This window comes from Passer montanus, unplaced genomic scaffold (genome assembly GCF_014805655.1).
Source record: "Passer montanus isolate IOZ18808 unplaced genomic scaffold, ASM1480565v1 scaffold55, whole genome shotgun sequence".
Taxonomy (NCBI): domain Eukaryota; kingdom Metazoa; phylum Chordata; class Aves; order Passeriformes; family Passeridae; genus Passer; species Passer montanus.
In genome coordinates this window covers 1,402,440-1,427,866 of record NW_024370485.1, presented here as the reverse complement: position 1 = coordinate 1,427,866, position 25,427 = coordinate 1,402,440, and the positions used below count along the sequence as shown (strand labels likewise).

The 25,427-nt window shown below is 43.2% G+C and overlaps 1 protein-coding gene across 1 annotated transcript in view; it reads left to right on the top strand.

Moving 5' to 3' along the window:
• Positions 1-768: 768 nt before the first annotated feature.
• The window catches only part of GRAP2 (GRB2 related adaptor protein 2), a 100,491-nt gene continuing 75,832 nt past the window's right edge, over positions 769-25,427 (top strand). Inside the window, exons 1-2 of the mRNA XM_039725581.1 lie at positions 769-1,046; positions 1,465-1,527. Coding sequence (XP_039581515.1) covers positions 1,491-1,527 — 37 coding nt within the window. The 5' untranslated portion in view covers positions 769-1,046; positions 1,465-1,490. The remainder of the gene's footprint in view (positions 1,047-1,464; positions 1,528-25,427) is intronic.

Genomic DNA, 25,427 nt, shown 5'->3' with positions numbered 1-25,427 from the left:
GGGAGGGCTCACTACAGCACAGGGAAGAACAGTCAAGACCCCGGCTTGGACAGATAGATAGGCAGTGAGTTCCCTCTCCCTCCTGCAGAAGCTTGGGTGAGAAGGAAGTTTTCTCCTTCACACTGGCTGAGCTTTGAGCTGTGTACTAATGCAACACAAGGAGGAGAGGAACTGGAGATTGACAGCCACGAGAGATTTTTGTCACTGTTTAGGACAGACCTCTCTCCATCTCTTCTTGTCTTTCCATTTATTCAGCACTTCCCCCTTTTTTCTTCCTCCAAACCCTTTCCTCCAGCCCAGCCCAGACCTCCTCTTCTCTTTGTCCTAGATCTCCTTGCATTTTCAGTAAGTGAGGAATTAAATAAGCCTTTGTGGAGACAAAACCAAATAGTAGATTCTCCCTTGCCTCCCTGGCTAGAGTGTTGATGAAGTTAGTGAAGAGACTTCTATTTGGGATGCTGTTTTTATTTTATTATTTAGTCCAGCATGCACCAGGTCAGGACTTTGGGAGCATCCTCAGGGCCACATGCAGGCTTGCAGTAAAAGAGCTCACTGTGAAGTCCCAGAGCACTCACATACCCAGGCACCTGTCACCTGAAGTGACAGTAACCACCCCCAGGCACGCCCCACACACAGGAAAGGTGGAGTCAGACCAGCACCAAGGGCTCCTCATCACTCAGACAAGGCCCACCTGGAAACAGTAATAAAGAGGGTCTGAGCTACCAGCTTCAAGGTGTTTGTGTTTAGTAGGTAGTGAAGGAACCCGAGATGTAAATTAAAGAAGGAAAGATGTAGAGGAAGGGTTTCTCTGCCTTACAGTGTGCTTGGCTGGGCTATCCTTTGGTGCTGCTATCCTGTATCTGTGTCATCAGAGCAAATAAGCCTCCTCTTGTAAGTGCTGACCTCAAGCTGTGTAGTAAATTCTGGTGCCAGCCAAACCTGTGTTGGGTTGCAGTGGTGTGTTCTTCTCAGTGTGATGCTGCTGTATTGCTTTCACCACAAGCACCAAAGGCTGTCAGATGCTTTCCTTTGGGACTCAATTCCAGGTACAGTGCAACATCTGTCAAATTTTTTTATTGCTTGCTCTCACTCCTCACATTTCAAAAGCAGCAAAGTTTGCTGTTATGTGTTTTTCCATGTTTTTACTTCAGAGCCAACTTAATCTTTGTGTTTTCCTTTCTCTGTTAATCTCAGGATTAAGGAAAAGCTGTGAAAGTATGATTTGAGCTTTTAGAAATATTTTCTGCTTTAAAATAAAAAAAATATTAACCTATAATGAGCAATCCTTTTTATTTAGAACTGAATTAATGAACTCCCACTGAAGATGGGCATGTTGGGCATTAATATATGTATAATTATGCAAAACCACTGTTATGCCTCTAATGAAAATTAGATTCTACCACTGAGGCTGTGTTTGGCGATAGTGTGTGTCTTCATTTGTGCTATATTTATGCTTTTTCCTAGCTGCATGACCTAGGATTACAGTTGCTATGGCGATAAGACAGTTTGTGAAGGAAGGAGTGAAAGGTAAGTTTGTGTGTCTGCCTGTGCTGCGGGGGCTGAGGGGAGCTGGCAATCTCTGTCCCCTGTGCTGTGTCTGCCTGCTGCTACTGCTGGCACTGAAAGGCTCTGTTGCACCAGTGATGGTCATTTTTCAATAACTCAGGGATGGGTGCCCAAGCAGCAGAGCAAATTGGGTTGGTTTTCCTCTTCCCAGCAGTGTGTGTGCATAACCAGGCCATGGGACTGTTTTAGTGGGGTGGGGGAGCTGATCCTTGGTGTGCGTCTTTGCTGCTGGCCTTGGAGGGGTTTAGAAGTGGATTCTGGGGCTACTGGGGACCACAGTAAAACCCTTTAGCTACTCTTCTGTATTTGTTGAGCTGCATTTGTGATCTTGTGTGCCCTGGGCTTGGGGCTGGAGGTGCTGAGCAGATTTAAAAGATGTGTAGCTGTGGTGAATTTGGCAGAGCTGGGTAAACAGCTGACCTTGATGATCTTAAAAGTCTTTTCCTAGCTAAGTGACTCTTTGGTTGTACGAGTAGCAGCTTTGTCTCCCTTCAGCTGAGTTGCGTTACCAGCCCTCCTGTTGGGCTTTGCTTTGTGGTGCTTGCTGCAGGAGACACAGCATTCCCCAAACCTTTCCAGAGCCAGTGCCACCTCTAGGCCTGAACAACGGGCTCAGGAGGGCAGGGGCTCTTTCAATAAGTAGTTGATAGTGCAGGAGAGTCTGTCCTTGGTGCAGCTTTCTTTGTTGACAATGAACACGTTTTCCTGAGCACAGCTGCCCAAGCCTCTGGGCAGCCTCAGCTTGCCCTGTATGTGTGGGAAGGGCTTCCCTGGCTTCCTTCCTGCCTCTCCCACCCTGCTTTCGCTTTCTCTGCATCCCTCCGTCAAAACTGCCATCACCATTTGCTTTAAGCTCCTGGAATGGAATGCTTACCATGGAAACTCAGGCTGACCAGCCTTGGTGATTGCAAGACTGATTCAGGCAGGCTTGTTTTTTCTTGCAATTGTCTATTTCAAAATAGCTGCAGAGCTTCTTTTTGTCTTTTTTCATGATGGAGCAATGGCTGCTATCACTAACAACTTGAGAACTTTTCACCTGATCCTCCCAGAAGCAGTGCCTTAGACACTTTGTGCAGCTCTAGGTCATGTTCTTCTCTCAGAAACATTGTGAAATACCATATTAAGGACTAGTGAGTAAGTCTCAGACGCCCACCAATTGGTTTCTGTGGCCTTGACTATCTCCTTGGACTTGCTAAACTTTTAATTAGGTATAGATTTTCCCCCAGAGGTCTTACAGCTTTGTTTAACAAAAGACAAAATGTTTTAATAGAGTCTCTCCTCTCCTGCCCTTCCATGCTTTGCATTTTTCCCCAAGTGAACTCTGCCTGTTTGCAAATTATCAGCAGTGCAGCCACCTTAATGCAGGCAGACAGTGCTCTCTCACTCTCTTGGACAGGGGTAAGGAAAATGAGCTGTCTGACAGGGACAATCCTGTGCTTGTACTAGTCTGTCCCCTCGAGGAAAACTCTTCCAAGCCACTGAACTTTGCTGGGGTTCTCTTCATGCGCAGTCACCCTCTCATCCACGGCAATCAGCATCCATCAGTGCCTGCACAAAATGCCTGTGCTTACAGAGGAGTCTACAGCTGGGGGAGAAAGTGGAAAAACCCCATGGGCAATGCTCACTGGTGATTTAAAGAGGAGGGGGTGTTCTTGTCAGCCTTAAGGTAAGGGTGGGAGCTTGGAGGATCTGTATTTTAGCCTGTTGGAGAATTGTTGCCACCCTCTCATGGGGGGGTGATATCTCATGGGGGAGAAGATGTCCTTGTGGTTAGGGCTTTTCTAGCTCAAAAGCTGGGGAGGGGCTGGTACCCCTGCTCTTCCAGCAGAGTCTGTCTTCCTTCCAAACCCCAACATCAGGGGGCTGAGGGCAGAACAAAACTGTGGGACTGCTTAGCAAGGTAAACTTGCTTGCATCTGCTCCAGACCAGGCTCAGCAGAGCAGGTGCTTGGCTTTCCCCTTGAGGACTGTTGTAAAGTGATCTTAAACATAGCCTGGAGATCAGGAACGTGATCTGTGTGCACAGCCTGGAAAAGCAAGGAGGATAGACAGCTGTACAAGGGGATGTGCAGCTCAGACAGATGAGAAGGAGCAAAACAAGCTCTCACATATTTGACTCCCCTTCCTGAGATGAGGAAAACAGGATTCTGTCGGGAATCCATCCTGGCTAAGTCCTGCCTCAGCTGTGCTGTATCTCAAGATGCCCTTGCACAGCAGGTACAGGGCTCTGCAAGTGGAGCCAAGCAATAGTGAGGGGTGATGGTTCATCTAGTTTGGAGGTGTCAGTGAGGTTAAATCAGTCTCCGTCTTCCATCAAAACTGCTTCTCTGTGAAAGGCTTGGTCCTTCTCATAAGACACTCCCTTTTGAGGGAACAAAATCATAGAAGACCCCATATGCAGGCTGGACACACTTCTTAGGGAAGTCTGCTGCCTTCCTGGGGCCTGGGTTAAAGATCTGGAGAGAAAGCTTTCTACTCTGATATGGCCTTTGGATTTTTTTCATTATTGATTTTTCCAGTAGGCAGCGATCAAGTTACAAACCCAAGGGAGGTCAAGAGAGACTTTGGGGCCTTGGGACAACTGGTTAAGGGAACAGGAGCACAAGTAGTGTTCTCATCTATCCTTCCAGTTGCAGGGAATGATGAATGAAGAAATGGGAAAAAACAGCAGATCAATACAAGCCTGCTGTCACTGGCAGAATTTTTAGATTTTGATCATGGATCAATTTACATAACATCAGGCCTACTGGTGATAGTTACAGTACACCTGATTCAAAAGGGGGAAAGGATCTTTCCACAGGGGTTAATCAGACGTGTGGAAAGGGATTTAATCTACCTTAAAGATGGCGACAATAGGGTTGGGTGTTTATGGGTCAGAATAAGGGGAAGGCCAAGAAGCCAAATAACTGCTGCTAGTGCCTTGGGTGGATGTTCACTTTGCTGGGTAAAAAATTTGCTGGATGACCAACCCCAAGGATGCTGGTGAATGGAATTGCATCCAGGTGGATGGAATTGCACCATTTATCAGTGGTGCTCCACAGGGCTCAGTACTGGGGCCAATCTTTAAAATCTTCACCAGTGCTCTGGACAAGGGGATTGAGGGCTCCCTCAGTCAGATTGCAGACAACACCAAGCTGAGCAGGAGTGTTGATCTGCTTGAGGCAAGAAAGCACAAGAGTGGGATCTGAGCAGGCTGGAGAAAAGGAGGCTCAAGAGAGATCTTGTTGCTTTCTACAACTGCCTGAAAGGAAGTCGTAGTGAGATGGGGGTTGATCTCCCAAGTGACAAGCGGAAATGGCCTCACATGCCAGGGAAGTGGTTGATAAGAAATTAGGAAAAATCTCTTCACCAAAAGGATTCTGAAGCACTGTAACAGGCTGCCCAGCGAAGTGGTTGAGTCACCATCCCTGGAGGTATTTAAGAGGTGTGTAGATGTGGCACTTGGGGACATGTTTTAGGGGTGGACTTGGCAGTGCTACATTAACAGTTGACTTGATGATCTTGGATGTCTTTTCCAACCTAATTGATTCTGTGATCTCAGCTATGACAGGAAGCTTGCCAAGCCATGATTCTCTTGCAGCCAATGACTGAGGTGAAGGTGAATGCCCAGGAAAGGCAGATTTATTGCATGACCCCTGGGGTTTCTGGTTAATGCTTCAGGTTGCCTTCTAGTAGGGAAGTATCAGATGATAAACCCTTTGAGGGGAGCCATTAAGCCTCTCAGGCTTACTTGTGCTGTGGGTCCAGCCCAGGTCAGCAGTGTAACAAGTCATCAACGCTGGGCTGAGATTTGGCAGTGGTCTGACAGCTTTGGGCTTTGGTTTAGAGCTGTCAGTGCCAGGTCAGAAAAATCAATACAGTATTAAGCAGTGTCTTCATCAGCCTCTGACTTTTGTACCTCCTCCCTTAGCCTTCTGCAGGGCAGTATTGAGCTGAGTGAGATGTGTGTACACACCAACTTGCTGTGCCTCAGCCAGCTGGGAAGGTTCAGAGGGCTGGAGGCAGCCTGGGTTCTGTTAGGCTGGCCTCTTCTCTGGAAGAAAACCTGCTGGAAAAAATAATTTCATGACTTCTCCTCCTCTTCTTCTGTAAATATTCATAATCCTGAGTTGTCATTGTCCTTTCAGGAGGACAGCCTAGTCAGCACTTCAATATCCTTCCCCTCTCTCCAGCCCCCTGCCACCTCTGTGTGCTGCATCCTCATGCTGCCAGGTTCCATAAAGAGCTTACAGACAGGGATGCAGCAAACATATGCTGTGCCTGTAATCCCAAATGAGCCAGTCAGGTGCTTAAGGACAGAAGCTGTTCCCAGTAGGAGCAGAGGGATGCAAGTGATGCAAGGTGTTCATGGTTAGGGATTGCCTTGCCATCACAAGTTTGGCCCCTAGGAGGGAGGAGTGGAAAATAGGGTCAGAAGAGGTTGCCTGACTTTTACATCTTCAGACATCAATGCAGCAGCATGGCTTCCTCACAGTCCTTGTGTTCAGTTCACACAAGTGCCATCAAATGCAGGCAGGTCACATTGAGGGCCAACAGGTAGCCAGGAGCTGTGGATGGAGCTGTGAGGGTCCTGTGTTCTTGTCAGAGAGATGAAAAGAGCTGGCAAATTCTCCTCATTGCAGGACAAAAGGAAATAGTGGCACTTGGGAGGATGCAGCTGGCTGATGAATTGCCCACCTGCTTTGTAACTGAAGTGTTTGCAGCAGGTTAGCAGCCACAGAACATATCAAAGAGGTGGCAGCTCGGGGCCTGGAAGTGTTTTGGCATTTTTGTTCTGTTTATTTCAAGAGCAGTCATGAGATGTTGTGATGTCCTTTTGGGTCAGTTGCCTGTACTCTCAGGTTGTCCCAGGTCATCAAGTTTCTTCCTAGGCTCAGTTCTGGGCCAGCAGGGATATGGTGTCTCCTTACCCTCATGGGATGATGGGAGGATATGTGTTTGAGAGCTGCAGTGAGTTGTCAGGAAGGACAAGCTGATAATCTTTGTACTTGCTTTTGCATTTCTATTCCTTCTTAGTCGGCAGGAAAGAAGTAGCTTAAACATCTTAACCTGTGGATTTTTATAGTGCATCCTTTTTCCTTGTCATGTGGAGAGATGGGAAGAAGAAAGGGATGCAGGAAGGACAGATGGAAAATGAGATGAGGACTGCAGACAGCTTTAGTCCTCTTTAAATAGCAGTTTACCAATGAGGGAAACTCCCGTGGCTCATGAATTTGTGATTTGAAGCACACAGATCACTTTGAGTGCTGCTTTGTTTTTAAAAATTGAGTAAAGTTAAATCCATGTGAAAGATGGAAAGCCTTTCTTAATCCCAAAAGCAAAGGAGAGCATTCAGAACAGCCTATCCTGCAATGTAGTAATGTACCCTGTAACCCTTGTACTCACTGCTGGTAAGTGTTTGACACCCTGAGACTCCTACTGAAAGCAAATAATTTGTGCTTCCATATTGATGAATGTTGGGAGCATTTGGTATCTTTTTTTCCTGTATCCTTTTCAAGCTTCTATTGTCTTTGCTCTTTGGCTCTTATGTCTCAGGATAAATTCTAGTGGTGAGCTTTTCCAAAAGTGAGAGAGAAGTAGCATTTCAGTTCTCCCTGTATCAGCCTCTTTGGCACGCCTAAAGTACAGCACCTTATACAAAGGACATCTGATTAAATTAAGAGATGGCAAGCTTGGAACCAAGCTCCAGACCATTGCTAAGTAAAAGCATGCTGTAAACTAACGCACTGTTCCAGCACACCACTGAAAGCAAGACCTCTGCAAGATCCATTTGTGCTGGATGTGTGAGAGCTGACTGAGAAAATCCAGGTATTTCAGAATATGCAATATTTACTGATGTTATGCTGAACTCTGTGCTTCAGGTCCTTGGGCAGTTCTTATTTGCAAGAAGCCTGATAAGACTAACACAGAAGATCGATGCTTTTGCATCATTTACCTTCTCTGTAGCATCAGGCAGAGGTCACAGGAGGACCAAACTGTGTGAAGGGCTTGACCTGGCACAGTGGAGCCCTGCTCTGCCAGGGAGCTGCGTGTCTTCTTCCCTTCCTCCTGCCTTCCTTGTGCCTGCCAGAGGTGTTTACAGGAAGATGAACTGAACTGGAGGTTGGCTGATCCATGACAAGGTTTAGAGCTTCCTGTTCCACATGAGTGAGCAGCTGACACAGTAAATGGAGATTACAAGGTTGCAACTTGGACCTCTGGTTGGATAATTTGTACATCTCCCCTTCAGGGCCAGGCTGGGGTGCCTGAAAAAGCAGGAGGAAATGCTTTTTGGAGGTGGAAACTTATTTTTTGCTGTCTCTCAGGAGATCCCTGGGAACCAGAAGCATGCTGGTACACCAGGGGCATTTCTGAGACAAGCTAAAACCCAGCAGCTCAAAAAGCAAAGGAAATAGCCTGTGCTTTGGGATAGCAGCAGTTTGGGAAGGAAGGCTGAAATAACTGAGTGTCAGCTGGCTCCATTTGTGGGTCCTGGAAGGTGGCTGTAATGATTTCACACTAGTGAGGACAGTGCAAGGTGGGGAAGAAGGAAGGAAAGGGGGATTTAGGGTGGTGAGAGCCGATATAACCTGGAGTAATGATGTGGGAAACAGAGCCTGCGGATCAGCAAGGGATTACTGCTTTATTAGCCTCTGGATTAGTGTCCCAGGGACAGGGAGTGCAGAACAGACTGTATTGAATGATTCCTTATCAGATGGTGCTGACTGACCTGTGTCTGTCCCAGTAAGCTCCCTGGCTGAGGAGGTATTTTCTGTGTTCAGGATGGTGTGCCATAGTAAATAGCTTGGAAAGGGATGGCTTTTAGGAACAAGAAAACCAACATGGAGATGAGAAATTATAAGAGGACTTGGAGGTGAAGGAGTCACACAGCAGTTGTTCTTCCCTGAATTGGAAGGGCTCTCTTATTTCCAGATAAAATCTCTCAAGAGGTAGCTGGAAATCTTCAGTCTTTGATTGTGATAGCTTTTATTCCAGCACCTTTCCATGTTCCTATTTATTCTTCAAAGGTGAATTCAGACTAGTCAAATCTACTTTGAATACAGCTTTAAAATGTCTGGGGATATAATTTTAACCCCAGAAAACAGTCACTTTATTGATATATCTGTGAATGAGGAAGAGAAACAGACTGTGTAAAGAAAAGGGGGCAAATATACCTGTAGCTGTCCTGTAATTGTGCTGTGAGGCTGGAGGAGGAGGCAAGGACAGAGATGAAAGTGGCAGAAAGTGATATTGCTTCAGCAGGGCCTGCGCCTCACTGTGAGCCAGTTCCTCAACAGACAGGAGTGTTGTGATGAGACACCAGCCCAGGTATCCCATTTACTTCTTGCCACTAGCTATGCAACATCCTCAGGGAAAAGGAAATGCAAAGTGGCTTGTCTGGAGAGCCTCTGGTTGGGAGGAAGGATGAATAATGCTTGGTATTTCTACTGTCTTGTGTTTCTACTGTCTTATGTTTCTGCAATCTTCTGAGCCTGCTGAAAGTGTAAAGAGGCAAAGGGCTCCCTGTCAGAGGAGTTTCTGGCTCCAGTGCTGTGATAGGCCATTAGAAGTGCAGTGTATTGTAAGAGAAAGGAGATTCCCAATGCAGGGCTACTAACCTTGCTCTGTGAAATAGATTTAGGTTCTGCTGTATCACAGGTGATGTTACACTAACGTTTTAAGCCTTTGTTTTGAAAGGAAAACCTCCACATGAGAACCACTTATAACCAATGCACTTTGAGGCTTGAAATGACAAATCACCAGAATTAGGGCTTTTCAGCAGAGCTGACTCCCCCAGACATTCATCATCAAAGGTTTCTGAATAAAATGCTGGTCACTTGAATATGTGAAATTTGTTATAATGCAAATGTTTGAGAGCTGGGCACTTAAAGGCAGTGAGGAAAATGAAGAGCCACCTAAGAGCAAGGCTCCTGCCTGTAATGTGCATTTTGTAATGGAGAATGCAACAGAAATTTTCTATGTGAATAACAACAATTACCATTGTAATTTTGGAGAAGTGTGGTGGCCTATCAGCAACCTTTATGCAGATCTCCAGAATCTAGAGAGGATCATGCACCCTTAACTAGCTAATGTGATCCACAGCTGGGAATATAGTACCACCTTCTCCACACAATCACAGTGGAATATGAGGGACTTCACTCCCATCATGCTATTAACCACAGTACTTAGAGTAAAAGCAACCACATCCTGTAGCCTGACTGGCCTCTCTCTGAAACTCTGAGTGCTCCTGGCCCAACAGAAGTGTTAGAAACAATTCTGTGCTTGGGCTAAGCTCATACTGGCTCTTGAGAAATACAATTCTTCACCAGGCTGCAGTGTCTGATGCTAAGCTATGTGGATGCTTTTGAGGGAAGGCAGGTGATTCAGCAATGAATGTTGACCACTCACTGGGTATCACCTGGGCCCTCTCTAAGGCTGATTGAGACATTGTGCTGCCAGAGCTACTATATTTTCATTTAGAGGTACACTAAAAGGCTGGGTTGTTCGTGATGCCGCGATATCTTCCCCACGAGTTTGAATGCAATCCTCAGTGTTCCTCTAAATTTCACCTAGCAAGAGTGGTGTTCTGCTGACTTGGCACTTGTTCTGTAATCCAACTAGAACAGTTAGCTTTTCATTTTCCTCTCTCTGACTTTGCCCATATAGTTTTATTGTCTGCAGTTATACAACTTAATCCTGAAGTGAAGCCAGCTATATTTCAGCTAGATGAATGATCCCTGTATAATATGCATATGTGGCTGCAAATCGCTTTGGATAAAAGATGCTAAAAACCACAAGTTATTGTTTTGCCTTTTCCTGGGTTTTGCTTTGTCACACGTTATTTAGTAGCTTTGCTGAGGTTCTGTCTCAATGCATTGCTGAATGAAGTGTTCTGAGCAGTTTTAGGACTGCTGGTGCGTTTTATTAATTGCCTTTTAAACGTTGTTGTTCCGTCTGTTTTTAAACTCCTCATTTCACAGACATAATGAAAAATGAAAGTTTTAAACTGGAGTTTTAGCTATGAAGGCAGGGAGGGAAAGAAAGCTCAGCAAAATATTTGGCCAATCTTAAGCTCAGTGTTGGGGATGATGTCATACCACAGACTCCTCGCGGTGGGGGTTTAGGGTACAGGAATAATAATAACTGGAAGGGAGCACAATGCACGGTGTTCCAGGAAGAACAGAATAAGCCAGTAACCCATCTGGGTCTCTGACAACTTCTCAAAGAAGGGTTTTGTAGACTGAGATTTGTTCTGACAGCAGTGTTTTGAAAATGTTTAGGACCCTTGCCATCACATTTCTTTTAAGTCTGATTGCCTTATGTGACACATTCTCAGCTGCTGTAAGTTGCTCCCACTTCATCACTCCAGTGATGTCTGGTCGGTGTGCATCAGCAGAGGATTAGCCCTCTGCTTCCAGACACGCTGCCTTGAGCTGGGTTGGGATCTCGCCACAAGTCATTATGAGCCTGATGAGAGTGTGCTGAAGAGAAGACATAGGCTTATGACAGGCTGTGGTGAGGACTGACCCAGTAAGTGGAACTCATTTATTTTGGATTTATTACTAATTCCAGTTTCTCTGTATGATTTTTGTCTCAGCACATGCTATCTTCTGAGACAGAAAATCTCGTAGCTACCGAGACCTTTGTGGTACCCTTTGTAAGAATTGGGCTGATATTGGTTCTGATGCATTGGCCAGAACCAATGGAAGAAACTGCACTTCTCCTTCCAGAATTCCCTTTGTAGATATTTAATACTCATCTCTGCTGCTTGTCATAAGGTGACTGTGTAACACTTATGTGCTGCAGTGTTTTATCATACTCAGTATAAGACTTTCTCTGTGAAAGACCTTTTGAAGTGTCCTTTGGTATCCGTTAGGGTGAAATGTGCCATAGAAATGTAAATCATGTCACTGGCTGCCAAGGAGCACCTGGTCTCCAAAGAGTGTCCTGCTGCATTACTGAGAAGGGGGAAAAGGAGGCAAGCAGGGCAAGGCAGAGGAGAAAGTGGATTTTTCTGTTCACTTAGAGGACTCTTACTGGCAGAATGGCATGGTTGGTGTTATGAAATAACGGGGAGCTAGAGTTTGAAAATTTTATGATTCAGTTTTTGATGGAGTTTAGTCAATTGCCAGGTTGCAAAGTTCAGACTGGGGCATCTCTTAACCCGTGCCAGAATACTCTGAGTCATCTCTGTAATAAGTTTAAAAATGACATTTGAATTTTTTGTACTTTTTATATTATCTTCATCTGGTCTGAACTCCAACTTATTATAGTCACCCAAGAAATGTTATTACTGAGTGAGCCTTTGTGTTGACAAGCTGCATCTTTCCCTGAATGGTGTCTTATTTACATTCTTTCACCATATTTTAATTTTTGGCTGGCTTTAGGTCAGGTGGGTGAATTTGCTTCCTAGTGCTTCAAGGATTCCAGTGCACATATAAGTTTCATCAATATGAAGTGCTACAGCCTACAGCAAGTCTGGCTATCACAAGGATCATGGACTGAGGATATTTGCTATGTGGCTCCAGAAAATAAATCCTAATCTTCTAGGCTAGACACAGGCTTCAGGCTGTCCTTAGGCTAAAGGAAATATGTTCAAGTCTTGCAAAGTGGAGCGTTTCCCAGTGACATTGGGAAAGCAAAGAGTGGGCTACTCTGCCTTTATATCATGGATGTCTTGAACCTACCAATGCATGCATGCCAATCAGGAAATGTGCAGGTCTTTAGGCAAGAATTCTGATTCATTCAGCCTTGCAAATGTCTCCCTAATGGAGTTTGCTTGAAGCCATATGACCTTGAAAGTGGGAGCTCCTAAAAACATACTGCCTAATGTCTAACAGTTAAACTAATATAGATGAGGACAAGTGCACTACGCTGTAAACGAGGATTGTTCACCCCATTAAAATTCAAGCTTATCAGAGAAGGAGCTTTTCCCTTGGCAGAAGTGTTTTCCAACAATATTAGGCATGTCCGTCTTACAAGGAGATGTCACAGCTGAGAGAGGATTTGAAAATATTATTCTTGCTCACATATGTGAAGCGTGTCGTATAAAGATTTTGGTGCATCTGCAGTGTTTGCTCATTGATAAAGCTACACAGATTATTTAGCAAAGACTGTTACACTCTTGCTAATACTGGATGTGCTTCTAATATGTCAAGTGCTACTAAACAACTCTGGTGTTGTCAGAGACCAAATTTTATGAGAGCTGCAATGAGATACCCCTAATCATGTGTTGTATAATCCCTCCTTGTCAGGAGAACATATTGTGCCTCTGAAGTAAACATTCCTGCAAAAGTGGAATACTGTCTTATACTTTCTGTCAGCCAGTTGACCTTTTTGACTGCACAACTGCAAGTGTACATGTGCATGCAGTGTGGAGAATTGGCGATACCTACGTGGTAATGATTTTAACTAGCTTTGCATCCAATTTTGAAGCCTTCTAAATCCCCTCAGTAACAAAGTCCATTCTCTTGATTGTTTGTTTGTGTGATATGTGGCCAATAAACCGTATTTCTGGCAACTGAAAACTGTTTTGCTGAAAGGGAGCCCTCATATCAGCTGTGCTCTTTGCTTTTTACAAATGCTTCTTTCTCAGGATCTATCTGAAAAGTGACTTGGCCTAGAAGTTCACTTTTGCAGGAATGCTTGGGGATATTCTGGCATGAAGCATGACTTCAGATCAACTTAGGAAATGGGGTTTTTTAAGCATTTGCCAAGGCCTCTTCAAGTTTTTGTCATACTGGCTGCAGACCTTAAAGGCAGAATTTTTCAGAGTATCTGGCACTTACCTACTGTTCTCATCCTTACCTGCTTAGCTTTCCACAGAGCAAACTCTGGACAACAGCAAAGCCTCTTTCAAGATCCTATCCAAAAAACTGTACCTTAGGCTGGTTGTGCTGGGCTATGGAAGAGGGAGTAATGTTCCCAAATCATATAAACCCTGCCTCTTGGTTTACAGAGCGGGCAGTTGTTCAAGCTGCACTCTTGCAAACAGATTATATTCCAGCAGCTGAACATTTGGGTCCAAAGTGGTTGTGTGTTCTCCTAGTACTGCCTGTGAATTTGGGGAGCTCTTGCTGAGCCCTTCTCCCTTAACAGGGGACTACTGCACTCTGCCCAAGTAGTGGACTTTGTAAACAACCTTAGTCCAGTTTTACATTCAATGGAAAAATTAATGTCTAATTGCAGATTTCTCTCGATCTCTAAACTCATTTCCTGCACATAATATCTCTGCAAAGTAGATTCAGGAAAATGTTCCATTTGCTTTAACAATCTCATAAAAAACTTCAACTTTGTACAACAATTCTTCAACAACTATACAACGGTACAAGGAGCAGCACAAGGGTCTGAAATGGCATGAAAATAATGTTTTTTCCTATGTGTGTTATTAACAGGCTATCTTGTTGGTGTTGCTAGATCAAAAATAAGCAATGTTATTTTATAAAAGGAAGCCATACTGCAGGGAAAACATGTTTATTTCCCTCTCATGCACCAGCTTCTAGCCAGAAATATATTGGCTAAACTGGAGAAACAAGGCTAGGGGAGTGCAGAGTAAGAGAAAGTATGAGGATGTGCAGATTGTATTCTGTATCTCTTGTGCCTCAGATGTTGCCCTTCACAGCATTGCTTTGTGTCCCCTGCAGCTGTGCTCTGAGCTGAATCAGAAGCTGCCGAAAGCAGCCTGGAGTATTCTTTCTCTTAATAAGACCTGAAGCATATCCAGCTTGCTTTTCTCTTGCTTTCCCTACCTACCCTTCCAGCAGAAAAGAAAACATGAAACTGAGTGGGTCTTCTTCCCTGCATAATGCTCTGCAGCCTTCCTTGGATCTTGAAGCTTAGCGCACTCCCACCAGCACTACAGTTTAGATGCAGGAACAGTTTTGTGGTATGACATGTGAGCCAAGGCCAGGGACTGCAGGTGTCCCCATGCCAAGAAACAAGAGAACATCCCCACTGCAGTGTCTGCATTCTGCTCCTTGCCCACGTTCCTGGTGGGCTGTGCTCGGTCAGCCACGGTGACTCCAGCACAGCCACCCCACAGTGTCAACGTGCCCACGGTGACACAGCTGAGGTTTCTCTAGGCAGCAGCAGGAAGCCCAGCTGCAGCCCACAGAGGCGTGCCCCGGGTAGATTAAGCCACAGACAGGAAATATCTGTGAGGAGAGCACAGCCGTCTCTGCGGTGTCCCCGTCGCTGTCACCTCTGTGAAGCCAGGCCCGCATGGGCGGCACTCGCATCCCGGCAGCAGGCCCAGAGGAGCAGGGAGCCCAGCAGCCCTGAGCCCCGTCTGCACCCATCAGTGAGAGCAGAGTCTGCTGGGCCCGAGGCAGGGAGGCTTTGTTCCAGTCTGTCCTGCTGCTGTCCCCTCCCTGGCGATGGTGTTGTCACTGCCATTGCCAGGGCTGGCTGTTGCTGATGGCTCACTGCAGCAGCCAGTCCTTTGAGGCCACACATTGGGAAAGACAGCTCAGAAGGGAAGAGCATTGTTGGCACAGCTAGGGCTGTAAAAATGTCAGTGGGAGAAGTGGCCTAAACACTGTGGGGAAAAAAAAAAGGAATTTTTGTCCAGTTCTTTGCTGGGAGATGATGTGATTCTTCTAGTGTGGGTTGTCCTTTGAGAGAGGGTGACATCAGCGGCCTGAAGATTTAGCCATGGTTCTCCTCTTTGCCAAAGGACACCCAGCTGTGCTGTTCTTGGACCTATTCTTTCATCTCCACTCATCTCCAGGGTATACAATGAGATAACTTCCCACATGGAAGTGCTTTGTCAGGCTAAATTCTGTGATGCCAGTGATGGCACAGAGATGATGGAGGGCATCAAAAAAGTGTGGTTGATTCACCAAAATTTGTGTAGTACTGGAGAGTTCAAGGGAAAATCACTCTGTTACACTTCTCTCTCTGGTCTGAATTAATTCAGATGGGTATGTTATGGCATAATTGTGTATGTATATCTATATATTTTTTAATGCCTTTATATGTATATTTATAATTTATTTCGACAATGTGGGAAAACGAACAATGTAGCTGGACAGATCTAGTGTAGAAATATATAGGTTTCTGTCCTTTTTGCAAAGGACTTTGGATTTTCTTTTCTTCCCAATAATGTATCGAGTGGTGATCTTCTTCTTGCCATCTAATCACAAAGAAATCTTCAGTTTTGCTTAGTAATTGAAATTGGCATTTTTGCTTTTGCTGCTCACAGACACTGCACCACAGGAATCAATATAATATCTGACAGTAACAATTGATTTGCCAGCAGTTGCACCCACACGGGGGATTTCAGGCCTCAGGGATCAAACACCTTGAGAGAAGAGTAAAGTCGAGTAAATCGAGAATTACCACAAGTGTAACTTCATTATGCTGTAACTTTTGCACCATCCCAGCAGCACCTTGAGAGGTCCTGTGCTTGTTGCTTTGGTGCTGACAGCCAGGCACATTCTCAGTGTGCACAGGCACAATGTGGGCAGCAGCTGGCTGCAGGTGTACCCGAGCTCAGTGCTGGGCTGCTCCTTCACTCAGGGAGTTGTACCTGGGTGAGCTGGCAGGGACAGGACAGTCCAACCTCCAAAGAGAGACTGAAAGGGGTTAAGAAAAAAGTTTCTTCAGTTGTCTTATACTGAAGCATATATGAAGGTCTGTCAGCAATGTGATCTTTAACTGTTATTAATGAATGAATCTCAGTGGCAAGGTCATTAGATTTACAGATGCTGGTTCCTTCCTCCTTTGTCGTTCTGGCAGCAGCTTTCTCTGATGAAATGTGCAGTACATAGCTTTTCATTAAATTTCTGTTTCTTTTCTCAATGGGATTGCAGTAGATCACAGCATTTGGTGGCATACTCCAGGCTTCTTTAAACTGGCAGGGGGGAGTCAGGGATAAATGAAAGGTGGAAAAAGCACAAAATGCTACCATAGATGTCTAGATCAAACTGGGTAATGCTTCTGCAATTTTCAGCACTTCCAATCTGAGATATTCCTAACATGCTGGTTTTTTGCATATATTGGTGCTATGCAATGTGGCCTCTTCAGCTGAAGAAGCAGGGATTAATGAGCCGCACAGAAACTCTAATTTGTCTGGGTTAGAGGAGATTAGTTCTGTTTAGACCATTAACGTAATTAATCTTGAGACTAGAAGTGTTCAGCTAGTATTGCAGATTCACTGGGGGTTTTTCAGAAGTTGTAGCCCAACACTATTAAGTGAGAATTTCAAAATGTGTTATATTTTAAAATGGGATCTCTGTTCTTTGAAAGTATTTAGAAGTTATGTTCTACAGTTATGTAGAAAAAAAAGATATGCCATTGCTGTAATAATTTGTCCCTGTATATTGTCTTGAGGGATTCCAAACTGGTCAGTTCCTCTGAGAGCTCCAAATCAAGGGCTGCCTATAAATAAGGTTTACTATGTTAAGGACAGAAGGGGAAAAAAAATCCAAGTAACTTGCAGAGCTGTAAATACTTGGTTGGCTTGGTGCCCTTCTGTCCCATCACACTGTCTGGGGAAACATTTATGTCTTTTAACATTTTCTCTTCTCCCCATTGCTAACTCATTTATCCCTCATAATAAAAAGGAGCTGAAGTCGTACCATGGGAATTATTTTTGGGCAAAGAAGGGGACTGCTATGGATCTCAGAAAGTACTCAGAGTGACTGAACTGCTGCCTGTAAGGGACAAAGAGTTATGGTATACAAGCTTCTTGTCCAGTCAGAGAATGCCATTTTCCTAGCATTTTGTGGGGAAATAGCTGGCTTGGAGGAAAACTACAAAAAGTGGGGCTGATGAGAGAGGGTCCAACTATACCCCATGAGACTCCTAAGAATGGGGGTGAAGTTACACCTGCTTCTGTAGTTTTGCACCTCCAACCATGAAATAGTTTTCTTTCCTTACCCTTCTTGAGATTTGGGATCAATGCAATACAGTTAGTTCAGCTTGCAACCAGCTTGGCTTTAAAAATTCTGTTTCAAGAATCATATGGTTACAAATCTATCTGAAAAGGTATAAAATATTAAGGCACTGGTGTTAAAATGAGTGTGCAGACTGACTCTGCTATGGGAAAAAGCATTTGCAAAAATGATATTGGGATATAGCTTCTGTTGGTCTTTGATTTAGTTTGAGGGAATTCAGAAACTCTTCTGGAAACGTTTTTTTTTAATGCGGAGCTGCTAAGCAAACTTGTTCTAGCAATTTTCCAAAATGGAGAGTTGTGCTTTATAACTTAGAAATGAGGTTTTATTTCCAGCTCTTTGAGAGGAATGGGAGGAGCAGCTTTCCTTCTGACATTTACTTTAATTCATAAAAATTACAGGCATCTGCCAAAATATCCTAAATTGTGGAGGAGGTAGAAATTGGGTCATGGAGAAAGATTAATGTCGAGCAAAAATATTTGCCAGTAGCTTTATATGAGAAGGGGAAAACTGTGTGTGCTGCAGAAGAACTGTCTGGCTGTGGGGTTTTTTTGCACAACCACATCTGGCTTGTTGCTTTAACAGAGAACAAAGAGAGGGTTCTAGAATCAGGATCATTTTCTTTGTGCTTGTTTGCTCTTCATATTTTATACATCATTAGATCCCCATGTCCTGCCTTGTTACTTGAATTTATTTTGGGCATCTTTTTGTTCAGGGAGAGGGGAGGCCAAATCCTCATCAGACACACCTTCCACAGGGGTCATATCTCATAGATGCAAAAAGCTTTAGGCAACACACTAGCAGTGGCCCCAGCAGAAACCTTGGAGCTGTTCCTCTCGGTGGAAGGAGGGAGCTCTCACAGGCTCCTGCAGATGGAGTTTTGTAACCTGCAGGGTGGAGTGTGCAGTTTGACAGAGGAGGAGCTGCTCCACCAGCTGGTGACAGCTGTGGGATTGAGGGCCTGTCGCTGGAGAGCAATGAAGCATTCATCTCTTAAGGGTAGCCTGAGGGTATCACAATAGGGGAAAGAGGGTTGAGAGTTAAATGGGAGCTGCTGTCAGCAAAAGTGCCTGGAGATTTAATGAGGATTTGGTTTCTGTTTCCCAGAGCAGCTATTCACCTACAGGAAAAAAAAAAAAAGAAATCCTCAAAAAGTCTAGGCACAATAGTCTCACTTGTCACAGTGTGCCACACTGACCTTGGCACAGTCCCAGGCTTGATGTTGGCCTCACCTATGTCCCAGAAGTGCTTACCCAGCCCACAGCATACCAAACAGCAGCATATAGAGGTGCAGATTTACAGGTTTACAGGCAGAGCAGCTGCTGGCTTCAGGAGTCACGTATGATTTCCTCTCCCTCTCCACCTCTGAGTTTTATCTCCTACACCACTGCCTTGCAACCCAATGACAAGATTACACTGAGGACTAACTGTGCAAGTGAGAACACCACCTTTACATCCTTCCTCTACCTCCTAGGGCCAACTGGGGATGTGTTCAGCCTCTTAGCTAATTAATTATGCTGGCTGGAAATAACCCTTCAGTCATTTATTACTGTTCAGAATATTTCTTCTTTGGGATGCAGGAGCGTGTCTGAAACAGGTGTAATTCCCTGCCTATGAAGGAATGCAATGATGTCTCTTTTAGAAAAGTTTTATGGCTCATTTTCACCAGGAGACATGACAGAGTCCTTGTGGGCAGTGGTCTGCCCTTGTCACACTGTAATGTGCTGATGCAAGATAATGGTGCATAACAAGGCCCTGCTCTGACTTGCATGAGAAAGCACATCAGATGCAATCATTTTGTGAGATTATGTTAAGTATTTTTATTATTATGCCTATGAAAATAATATTCATAATTTAAATAGAAATCCATTTCTTAATTTCAAAGGTACTTCAGATAGAAGAGGATTTAAACTGTCACCTTGGCCTTTTCCAGCAAGCAATATTGGCTTTTTGACTGTGTACTTCCAATTGCTAGTAATGATACAGGATGCTTTTTTTCTTTTCTGTTCTTTTTTTTTTTTAACAGTTTATTTGAGACAAAAGCTTCTCTTCTCTTTATTTCTATTGTAATGGCTTCTCTTTTATTCTGGGTATGTACAGAATTTTATTGTTGCCAGTAATGTCTCTCTACTGGAATAAAGTGCATCTTTCAGCATCTTCAGAGTGGCACTCTCCCTAGGATACTCTGAAATTATTTTCTGCATGCTAGAGAGCAGCCATGTGGAGGATATGAAAATTTATCTGGCAGAGTGCCCTCTCTCCAGCAGCACGAGTGCTCTGAGTGCCACTGCCATTCCCCAGTGGTGAATGATGCTGTGGTGTGGCAAGGAGAAAGCAAGAGGCAGTTCCTGAGCCCAGCTAACAAAACAAAGGCTTTTTTTGTTTTCATGTCAGTCTAAGAACATCTCTCTCACTTTGCCAAATGAAAAACGGTCATTTTGAGTCCTTAATGTCTAGAATAACTGTAAGGTTTGAATTCCCTCAAGGACAGAGGGGTCTGGGGCAAGGAAGGGCTGGTTGTGTCCCCAGTGAGGCTGCTCATGTAGTATCAATAACTGAAGAGGGTTTGTGTTTGTGATTGGTAAGGCAGAGCCTCTGCACAGAGTTAAAACCACCTAAGTGCACACAAATGCATCGCCTGATTTTAAAATGCTCTGTTAAAGATTATTGTTACTCACAGGTTTGTGTTTGTGATTGGTAAGGCAGAGCCTCTGCACAGAGTGAAAACCACCTAAGTGCACACAAATGCATTGCCTGATTTTGAAATGCTCTGTTAAAGATTGTTACTCATATTCATGACTAGATTTTAGCCTCTAATAAAAAGACCTACTGTTGAAAAATGATGATTTAAATTATGATTACTTAAACCCTGGGCAGCTTGAACTCTCTTGAAGCAACTTAGCATATTCAGTATTGTACTCATCTGGGAAGACAGTAAGAATTGCCTAGAGCACAAAAGGTGGAGCCAATAACAGACACTAAACTGTGAAGGGCTAACGTTGTTAGCTGAGCTAGCAGAGGATTCTCATCCAGCAAGCCCTAGGAAGTAGTCTGGGAGTGGGCAGATTTAAGAAATCCATGTAGCATTGACTGTGTAAACTCCTCTTGCCCTGGAGAAAGACAGAGGGATTTGCCAGATGCCTGCATGCTGTCCCAAGAGGAAGGAGTTTGCTTTAGAATTGCTTTGCTCACTGAAGTGTTTCCAGAGATTGAGAGGCATTCAATGAAATAGCCTGGATGGTCTTCACAGAAGCTTTGCTACTGTGTGGAAAAAGATCCCTGACTTTGGGTTTTGATGGAAATCGTGACTTTTTTTGGTACTGGCAATCAGGGATCGAGTGAGATGGGTTGTGTGTCTTTCCTTTGCTTGCTGACTGTTTCTTGGAAGGAGGATTCAGGCTGATATAGGAAGCTGGGTTTGAGGCAATATTATCTCCTTTTCTGTTTAAACCCCCTGCTTGAGAAGTAGTTTGGGTTGTCTCTGAAGGGCAGGAAGTGGCACCTGCAAGGCAGCGAATAAAAAAATGTCACAGAAAGGGAATGTGTCACAGGTGGGTGTGGGGGATGTTTTAATCATGTGGGTCAGAGTGTAAGTGTCTCAACATAAAAATGATCATGTCTTTTGATGTAATCTGCAAATGGGATTGTGCCAGAAAAACATCTGACCTGACAAACCAGATGGCCAGCTAGCCCCATTACTGCTTAGGGACCTTCTAGGATAGAAGTGGTGCTTTTAGATATGGTGATGCTGATTAGATTATTTCTCACATGTGTTCAGTCACTTTTTGCATCTAGGTAAACTTCTGGTGTTTGTAACATCCTTTGGCAAGGAGTTCCACAGATCATCTATGTCTTACTGAAAGGGCTACTCTTTGGGGATTTTTAATGTCTCTCTTGTTTGCTTTTGTATCCAAGTCTTTCCTCACTTCCTATTTTTCTTGCCAGGTCTGATGTCTCTCTCTAGCTTTCACAGTTCTGTTACATGACCCTGGGGACACGATGCAGTATGCAGAATATGGGCACACCATAAATGTGTACAGGTGCAGAACAATGATCCCCTTTGGTATCTATTCCATTCCTAATTGGTCATGCCATTAAATTTGCTTTCTGGCCACTGATGAGCAATGAACTCACGTTTCCACAGTTCTCTTATGATGCTAAGCCCTTGCTTCAAAGGAGTGATTGTCAAAACTACTCACAGTGTGTGTAAAGTTTTTGGTTTTCTTAATGAGGGGTGCTTTATCTACACTGTACCCCCTCTGTTTTTACAACACTTCTGTTCAGTATTTTGACAGTTCTTCGTGGTGAATCTTTTTCCTTAATAATTTGATTAATTTATGCTTCTCAGGAAGTCTATCATTACATTATATGATTTTTTCCTAGATTGGGGTGCTTTATCTACACTGTACCCCCTCTGTTTTTACAACACTTCTGTTCAGTATTTTGACAGTTCTTCATGGTGAATCTTTTTCCTTAATAATCTGATTAATTTATGCTTCTCAGTAAAGTCTATCATTACATTATATGATTTTTTTCCTAGATAATTTCTGTATGTGTTGAGTAGGACATATCCCAGTGCAGATTCCACAAGGACTTTTTCGGTGACCCCTTTCTCCTCTTTTGCCTGTTACATGATCATTTGAGTTCCGTTATGCTATGGCAGGTTTTTTAAACCACCACTTTTTTAAAGAATCTTAGCTGAAGAAGTTGTTGAATTCCTTTGTATTTGTGAAGGAGGAAGATTTGAGATTACCACAGTGAGTGTCTGCTCCAGCTGTGCCATGCCACAACTGGTCTAAAACTGACTGCCATCAAGTAGTTCTTTAGAATAATTTAAGGGAAACTGAAATGAACAGCAAATTGCAATCACTATAGCAAATTGCACATAAGTATAAGTTGCTAAATCTGGGTTTATTTTCCATTAATAGAACATCAAGAATCAAAAAGAGTTTATTTTGCTATTCTGGTGCTGGATTACCTAAGAAAAATGAGATTTAATATTGCAATCAGAAGGACAGTCCTGATGTACTTAAATGGGGAGAGAAGAGGTCTCATCTGCAAATATTCACTGCTAAGCTATCTTAACTAATCAATATAGAGTTTACATGGCCATAATCTTAAGTTTAAGCTTATTCTATGCATTCAGAATGAGTTCTGCATTCTAAGGTACTGAAAGTGTTTTGTTTCCTCGCTGATATGATCAATCTGAAAATTTTTTTAAGTGTTGTTAAACCATGACTGGGGTGATCAGAGGATAAAGCCTGACCTGCTGATAAACCATATGGTACTGTTTCCTACAATAGTGATGTCACTCCCTTCCCCCTACACACAGAGTGACTCTTAAGGACTCATTTCATAACACTAAGTGAGCCCAGGTGGCCTTGTGAGTGACCCAAGTCTCTTTTTTGGTCTTCTCCAATGATGCATGTTAAGATCACTTGGATGTTTGTGTGATGTGAAATGTGCAACTGGAAAGAAACTGCATGACAGACTTCCAGCCACTAACCCCACAGGAGGAAAGTAAAATATACTAAATGAGATGAAAATTAATCATTGCTCCCCATATATTATTGACTTATTCCAGCTCCAGTCCTATCAACAGAGAATTTTGTGCAATTTTATGAAAAAGAGAGACGTGAATGAATACTTATAAGCTGATATCAGAAAGGGATATTGCAATAAGCCTCTACATATTCAGAAATTTAGGAAAGTGAATTTTCTAGTTCAGCTAGATAAATTACTCGAAAGCCATCTCCTTGCCTAATAAATGAAATTATGTAAGTCTTGTCAGTTATGGTACAGCTCGACAGGTGGGAAAGGCTTGAAATGTATTCAGACTGCTGTGTAGTCTAAAGATCCCTGTTGCCAAAAAGTTACCTACAAGTAGTAATATTGATGAAACAGGTTAGTAAAAGAAAAAAATTAATATAGTGCAGCAGTGGGGCACATCAGTCTCCAACATGCTTTGACAATCCATAACAATACAGGAAACACTCTGTTCGGGTAATTGTTGCTGCTTCTCAAGATAAATCAATTTGGAAAAATTAAGTGGGGGGTGACATGAAGGCAATAGCAATTTATCATGCCAGTACTCTTGGTTCTGAAACAAGGCAGTACAGCTAAAAAGGCTCTTTTCAGTGAATTCTGATGAAGTTGAGAATGATCTAGCACTCCCTGGGATTCTTTTACTATTGAATTTTAAAAAATATGATAAAACAGCTATGTTTAAGATAGCTAAATTGCCATAGATTAGACTGTCTTATTCTCCTGCTAAATGGTCTGTGTTTACAGAGAATGGAGGCTTTTCTTCTTGTAACTTAGTTACAGTCAGGAAGACCCTGATGGCTTCATTACATTTGAGCCAGGACAGAACTGTGCAAAATTTATGTCCAGGAGGACAGTGAGGGTTTCTTTATCATGGGAAAATTGTAAATACATTTTAGAGGTTGGGAATCTCTTAGCAATTTTATTTAACTCTCACTAGCTCAGGAGCAATGGTAACAAATAAATCAAACACAACTATGAGACAAGAGTGGTAGAATACTCCAGAAAAAACACATTGTTTTTTATAATTTCAGTACTTGAAAAAAATACTTTGTAACTATTGAAGTTAATTTTTACTATTCAGTATCAGTATGCCACTGTGAAGGTAAGGAAAATTTTGTCCATTCCGAGTGGTTTAAGATGTTCCCAGACAATTATTTGTAATAGGATCAGAGGGTGCCAATGGTTCCTGACCAGCAAGACTATGAGAAAGCTTTCTTGCAATGGCATTTGGGGGGAAAAAAAAAGTGAAACAACCCAATTCATCAACAAAATAGATGCTTTCCACAGGGCTGCAATCCAGTATCTGTATAACAATAACTCTTTATGAATCATTTTTCATTAGCTGTTGAACCAGAACTGCCATTATGGTGTTCCAAGGCAGTGCCTGATTTGCTGAAAAAGGTTTTCCTTGTGTATCTCAGAGTGAGAAAAATAGGTGCTTACACGGTGTCACTAATGTGGGGTTTTATGATCAATGCTCTAGGAAGTGAACTGAAGTGATCAAATATTGCAAATTAATCTGCAGCTTCTGAACACAGGCCTCTCATCTCGTCATGATTCATCATCCTGTGATCTTTTGAAACAAACAGGTCTGTTCGTCTTGGTTAGAAAACAGGGATAACAGCTGATTCAATTCTTTTTTACATCAGAAAGAGAGCAATGAACCTTTCCAGAAACTTCAGGAAAAATAACTCTTATAAAGTTTAGTGGCATTTATGCCACATGTTAGTAACTGACATAAAGATATTAGGTGAACTGAATCCCAGGAGAAGGTGAAAGTCAGAGCTGGTTTTTCCTGGTGAAAGCATTCATGGCAGGACTTTTATGCACCCACAGGATCACAGAATATACTTTATTATTATTTCCTGAGGAAAATATATTCTGCTGCTCCTCTAGATAATAGTCTTGAAACTTTTTTCAAGAAATATTTTAACGATAAGGAAGATCTCATGCTTCAGATGTTTGTTCTGTCCTTTGAGAGGGTGATTCCAAGGCCCACACTGATAGCATTTGTAAAATAGCACATTTCTTTTTCCACCCACAGTTAGCCCTGGACGCTGGCTGCCTTTGCACACATGAAGGGACCTGTCAGTACTGGAAGGGCAAAATATTTTTTTTTGCCAATTAATGTAATGCACTGTGGAATGACACAAAGACTTTGGGTTACTTATGTAACTCCTTTTAATTCAAACTATCAAATTGTCAATGCTTTAATACATTGTAATACAGGTGATTTACAGAAACATTTGGCATGAAAACAAATACCAATCACAGTTTGGAAATAATAAACTAAAACCAACCAGTAAAATTGATTTTGCGCAGCCTCGTGCAAAAAAAGTTTTTCTGATTATTCTGTTGTGGTTCTTAATGGAGCAATTCCCATCAACACACTAAGTTCCAGCCAGAGTACAGCGTATTATGCATTAGCAATGAAGT